Raw genomic sequence first — 6,679 nt, forward strand, 5'->3', positions numbered from 1 at the left:
ATGATAATGAATAACCAGACCCTCATCTCTCAGTTCCTCCTCCTGGGCCTGCCCATTCCTCCAGAGCACCAGCATCAGTTCTATGCCCTGTTCCTGGCCATATACCTCACCACCATCCTGGGGAATCTCATCATCATCACCCTCATTTGTCTGGATTCCCATCTCCATACACCCATGTACTTTTTTCTCAGCAACTTGTCCCTCACTGACCTTTGCTTTTCTTCTGTCACAATGCCTAAACTGCTGCAGAACATGCAGAGTCAGGACACATCTATCTCCTATGCTGGCTGTCTGGCACAAATGTACTTTTTTATGGTTTTTGCAAACATGGAGAATGTTCTTCTTGTGGTCATGGCCTATGACCGCTATGTGGCCATCTGCTTCCCTCTTCGTTATACCAGCATCATGAGCCCCAAGCTTTGTGTGTCTCTAGTGGTGCTCTCCTGGGTATTTACCGTTCTGTATTCTATGTTGCACACCCTACTCTTGGCAAGATTGTCATTCTGTGAGGACAATGTGATCCCCCATTTTTTCTGTGACATAACTGCCCTGCTCAAGTTGGCATGCTCTGACATTTATATTAATGAACTAATGATATTTATCTTGGGAGGGTTTGATATTGTGATCCCATTCTTACTCATTGTTGTTTCATATGTACAAATTGTCTGCTCCATTCTAAAGTTTTCAACTACACGGGGCATACACAAGGTCTTTTCCACCTGTGGCTCCCACCTGTCTGTGGTCTCACTGTTCTATGGGACAATTATTGGTGTCTATATATGTCCATCAGCTAACAACTCTACTGTGAAGGAGATGGCCATGGCCCTGATGTACACAGTGGTGACTCCCATGCTGAATCCCTTTATCTACAGCCTGAGAAACAGAGATATGAAGGGGGCCCTGATCAGAGTCCTTTGCAAGAAGCAAATCTCATTATAATACCTATACTGGAGTTTTAAACTTAATTTATCTAGTATTGAATTTATTAATATTATAAAATGCATCCCTACACTAAGACACACTGCATAATATTCCCATTTACAAAAGAGAATATTACAAAGTAGTTCTAAGGGAAAGAGACCTAAGTCTCTGTGATGTCATTCCAGTAGTGGTTCTAGAAAAGCATTAGGTTAACAGGTACTGTTTTATCAGAACTCCACTCCTTAAAATTTGTTTCTGAATTTTAAAAGGAGTCTTCTCACATTTAATACGACCCAGCCTTATAATACAACCACTCATCCATTCTTCCTAGGTCCCCCCCCCTCAGATTTATTTCCCCTTCATTTCTACCTCGGAAAATAACTCTATTCTAAGAGATGGAACAGGCTCCCAAACTTGACACAGGGTACAAAAATACATGGCAAAAGGCCTCATATTATGCTGGACAAGAAACTCAAATAGGAGAAAAGTAGTCTTTTTTTTTTTTACCTGAAAATAAGAGAAAAAATTTAATACTTGGCTTTCTCTTGAAGAAATTTTATCATTTTGTTAAGAAATTTTATTGAAATATACTTTATGGTTGTATTTGAAAAAAATACTAGTCAAAGAAAAATATAAATCAACAAATTAACACTGTATTTAGTTACTGAGTTATTCCATTTTCTCGGCATCTCTTGAAAGAGAAAAGTAGTCTTAATAGCAGACAAAAGCAACAAAAATAAACCCACTATTTGGAGTGCCTCAAAAACATCAAGCTAAGAGATTTAACCTTTACTTCTGCAGATTCAGGCAGACTCTGTGCTTGGCATTTCTGTTTTGTAAGCCTATGTGAGCTTTGCTTGGTTGATATGTTGGACCATGTTCTCTTGGTTCCTTCACCTCTGACTCATAATCTTTCCTCCCTCTCCTCTCTGGAATTCTCCAATTTTTGTGGGGATGGATCTGATGGAGAACTGTACTTTGCACACACTCACACATCACTCTGCATAATCTCATAATCTCTGTCTGTGTGTTTCTGTAACCAGTTTAATCAACTGCCAGATAAAGTCTTTCTGATGATTACTGGACAAGGCACTGATCAAGAAGTAAAGCAGAATATCACTGGGAATCAATTAATTGAGTTTTACGTTTTATTCCTCTCAGTCATGTTTGTTTCTACCCTAGAACTGTTAGCTATTCAGTCCCTAGTTCCTAGCCATCCAGGCAGTGTATGGGATGTGATTTCCCCTTATGGACTGGGCCTCACATTTAACGAAACATTGGTTGGCCACTCCCACATGTTCTGACAACCGTTTCTCCAGTACATCTTGCAGCAGGATAGATTGTAGGTTGTGTATGTTTTGTTGTTGTGTTGGTATCATAGTTTCTCTTTCTGAAGTCTGCAGAGCAACTTCCTGCATTAAAGAGACTATATTGTAGGGGTTTAGTATTTCATTCCTCACTAACTTGACCTCTCTTTGTTCAATGAGATATTTGGATTGTTTGGCAATAGAGCCCATCTCTCAATTTTCAGAAAGCTAACCTCTGTCCTAGTAGTAGCCTGAGTTGTTTATGGATGTATACAGGACCTCCGTAGCCAAGAACTCCACCAAATGAACCCACCACTTTTCATGGTCACAAAAGTTGTCCAGTTCAGACCCTGTATCCTCCATTACTAGAAGTCCTCACTTGGGTCACCCTCATAGATTCCTGAGAGTTTCTATTGTACCAGATTCCCACCAATTCACAAATATTTCAAACCCAAATCAAGCTGTGTCTCTCTGTAATCTCTCTATATATTTATTTCTCCCCTGCTACCAGATTTCTCCCACTTCTGTCTACATCTGGCCCCACTCCACTCTCAGAGTATATTCTATTTACCTTTCCTGTGGAGATCCATGTTTCCTCAGTATAATCCTCACTTTTACATAACGTTTCTGGATCTGTAGATTGTAGCTTGATGATAATTTACTTAAGAGATAATGTACACTTATAAATGAATGCATACCATGTTTATCTTTCTGGATCTGGGTTACCTCACTTGGAGTGATTTTTTTCTATTTACACTCATTTGTATGTAAATTTCACAGTGTCATTTTTAACAACTGAGTAATATTCCATTGTATAAATGCACCACATTCCTTTATCCATTCTTTGATTGAGTCATTGTTGTCTATTTTTCCAATAAAATGAGTGTGATTTGGATTTGCAACCCTATGAGAGGAACAATAATATCAATCAACCATTTCCCTCCAGAGCTTCCAGGGATCAAACCACCAACCAAAGTTTACACATGGAGGAATCCATGACTCCAGCTCTATATGTGGTGGAAAATGACCTTGTTTGGCGTGAATGGGAGAGGAAGCCCTGCGTCCAGTGAAGGCTTGATGCCCCAGCATAGAGGAATGATAGGGTGGTGGGGCAGGAGTGGGAGGGGGAAGGGGAAGTTCACCCTCATGGAGACAGGGAGAGGAAGGTGGAGTCTGGAGTTTTTACAGGGAAAACAAGAGGGGGGTATAACATTTGAAATGTAAATAAACACAATAACAAATAAAAATGAGTCTCATTGCTTCAAGTCTTTGTCATTTGGCATGATGTTGAATAGAAAATTTTAACTAATTGATTAATTTTTTATTATTTATGTCACAAATGCCTCTTATTTATTTCTTTATTTCTTTCCTAACGTAGCTATCATTGAGTATAGAGTTGCTCAATTTCCATAAGTGTTCAAGATTTCTGATTTTTTTTTATTTCCAGCTTAAATCCATAGTGGTCTGATAAGATACAAGATGCTATTTCATTTTTTTGTATCTGATGAGGCTTACTTTGTGACTGACTGACTACATGTTCTATTTTGGAGAATGTCCCATGAGGTGCTGAGGAGTAGGCATATTCTTTTGTTTTTAGGTGAAATGTTCTATAAATAATTGTTTGATTCATTTGTTTGATGGCACCAGTTTGTTTTATTATTTCTTTGTTTAGATTTTGTTTAGATGACTTGTTGGTTGGAAATGTTGGATCTTTAAGTCTCCAACTAATAATGAGTGGGGTCATTGGGAAGTTCAAGTTTAGAAATGTATTTGAAATGTGAGTACCCTTGTGTTTGGGGCACAGATATTCAGAATTGGGAAATCATCTTGGTAGATTTTTCTTTGATGAGGATGAAATATTCTTCCATGTCTCTTTTGATTAATTTTGGTAGAAAGTATATTTTATTAGATATTAGAACAGCTAATCCAGGTTGCTTCTTGGGCCTGTTTGATTGGAAAACATCTTTTCCAGCCCTTTGCTCTCAGGTATTGCATGTCTTAAGTGCCAACCTGTGTTTCTTGTATGTAGCAGAATGATGAGTCCTGGTTTAGAATCTGTTTGTTAGTATGTGCATTTTTATTGGTGAATTTTGTCCATGGTGTTGAGCAGTATTAATGACCAATGATTGTTAATTCCTGTTATTTTGACATAGTATATATGCTTCTCTTGTTTTTGCTGTTATAGAACTAGCTATTTCCTGTTTCCTTGGGTGTAGTTTTCCTTGGATTGGAGTTTTCTTTCTAGCATCTTCTGTAGATCTGAATTTGTGAATAGATATTGTTTAAATCTGGATTTGTCTTGAGATATCTTGTTTTTGCCATCTATGGAGATTGAGAGTTTTGTTGAATATGTAGGTTGACATCTGTGGTCTTTTTTAGAGGTTGTGATATATCTGTTCAGGCCCCTGTAGGTCTATGTTAGAATTTTGGTATAATTCTGATGAGTCTGACTTTGTATGTTACCTTGACCTTTTAACTTGCCTCTTTTAATATCCTTTCCGTAGAATTGGTGTTTTCATTGCTACACAGTGGGAATATTTTCTTTTCTGAACCTCTCTAATTGATGTTCTGTGAGCTTCTTATATATTTATAGGCATCTCTTTCTTTAGGCTGGGAAAGTTTTCTTCTATGATTTTATTGAAAATAATTTCTTGTCCTTGGACCTAGGACTTTTCGTGTTCTTACTTATATTACTTAATTTATATTACTCTTAGGTTTAGGTCTTTTCATTTTATCCTGCCAAGGTTCATCCTCAGTGTGAAGAGGTTCCTGAGACAGGTGGGAATGGGAGTGGCACTGATTCAATAATGACTCAGATTCAGTAATAGATGTAAGCTGCTAGGTATTCTCTCTACTCCTTCAGTATTCTCATCTTTATTTATTCTTCAAGGCTTTGATCATTGTTAATAATAATTAACAATTCTTAGATTTACATAAATTCTAAGAGTCCTGGATCATTAGTTCCAGCACCTGTTTCCTTAGAGAAGAAACTGTTCTCAAAGTGAAAGCACACTTCCTTATAGTTTTACATAGCCTGTTCCTCATAGGTAGCTGGGTACAGCTCTTGTGGTTTCCTGGTACAGAAGGCAGCAGCCTTTAGCAATTACTTTCTTATAAGAACAGACTACTTAGGTTGGAATGATTTCTTACAAAGTTTTCTAATTCACATAAGTAAAATGGTTATTTTTCTTTAACATCTTTCCAAGCATTATCATCTCCAATTCTTCAAATAGCTAGGAGAACAAATTACCAACTTTTTATCAGCTTCTACATAAACTTTTAATTCTCTAATCTTTGTTTTCACATCCTAGCAATTCCATAGCCTCATGTACTCTCCTTCTAATACTTATTTCTTCCCAAATCATATATGTTTTCCCATTTTCTATCCATGCCTTTCCTTCTTTAGGCCACTTTAACACTCTATTCTTGATGTCCCCAAATTTACCCTGGCTAATTAATGTAGTAGTCATTGGGCCAGAGGGTATATGTATTTCTTCATGATCCAAATTCAAAGCCAAGTCTGGCAAGAGACTATTTCTACAAAGGACCATGTAGGCTTGTATAGACTTTGTGGTTATGTCAATTAGATCCTTTCCCATGAACCTGAAGGCCAAGCAGAAGGCCTGTTCTCCACAGCCTCATGACCATCTTTATTCCTAATTCCTGAGAATCACATCTGTTTCAATTATTTTGGCATGATTAGCTATGAGTAATGGGGGGAAGAATATTCCCCAGAAAGAAAGAAAGATTGAAAGTAGAGTAGTAAAGATAGCATATCAGCTTTAGGGCAACAACAATCATCAGCAGACACATGGATCATGGAGATCAATTGCCTGATGATGCTATAGAGGCAGGAACTATGTCACACACACCCCTCCCCTTTACAAAGCCATGATGGACCTGGCAGTATCCCAGGTTTCCTGGATATATTGTGTCAGGAAATTTTTAGATTTAATATTTTTTTGTTTGATGGTTTATCACATGTGAGAGACAAAATCTTTTTAGGCTCAGACTCCATTTTAGAGAACCTGACCTAAGGTTGAACTCAAGTAAACTAACGGACCAGTACCTAGCACTAGTTTCCAGGTTACTCCCCAATAAAACCTGTGTCTAGCACCAGTTGTTAAATTATTCCTCAACAAATCTGCACCTCCAGGACACACGCCTTCCCTTGACAATCCACTTTTTAACAACCACCAATCATGAAAAAGGCAGAAATTAAGTTTATGGTTTATCTCTCAGCACCAGTTAAAGGTCATAATGGCTCCCCAAACTGATGTGTACCAGTCTAGATACCCCCTTCTCGCCTCTATAAATGCTTGCCTAATACTAGGCTTACGGCTCCACCTTCCTGCTGTGTTAGGGTTGTTGGGGAGCCCAAAGTCAAGCTTGAATAAAAAACCCTAATGTGATTGCATTGGAATTGGCTCCTTGGTGGTTTTTCGGGGTTC

The 6,679-nt window shown here is 38.0% G+C and overlaps 1 protein-coding gene across 1 annotated transcript; it reads left to right on the plus strand.

Annotated features, from left to right (window-relative positions):
* Positions 1-939, plus strand: LOC116909111 (olfactory receptor 1468-like). The gene has a single exon (XM_032912587.1). It carries the CDS (start codon positions 1-3, stop codon positions 937-939), a length of 939 nt encoding a protein of 312 aa, XP_032768478.1.
* Positions 940-6,679: the final 5,740 nt, after the last annotated feature.

Source organism: Rattus rattus, chromosome 9 (genome assembly GCF_011064425.1).
Source record: "Rattus rattus isolate New Zealand chromosome 9, Rrattus_CSIRO_v1, whole genome shotgun sequence".
NCBI lineage: Eukaryota > Metazoa > Chordata > Mammalia > Rodentia > Muridae > Rattus > Rattus rattus.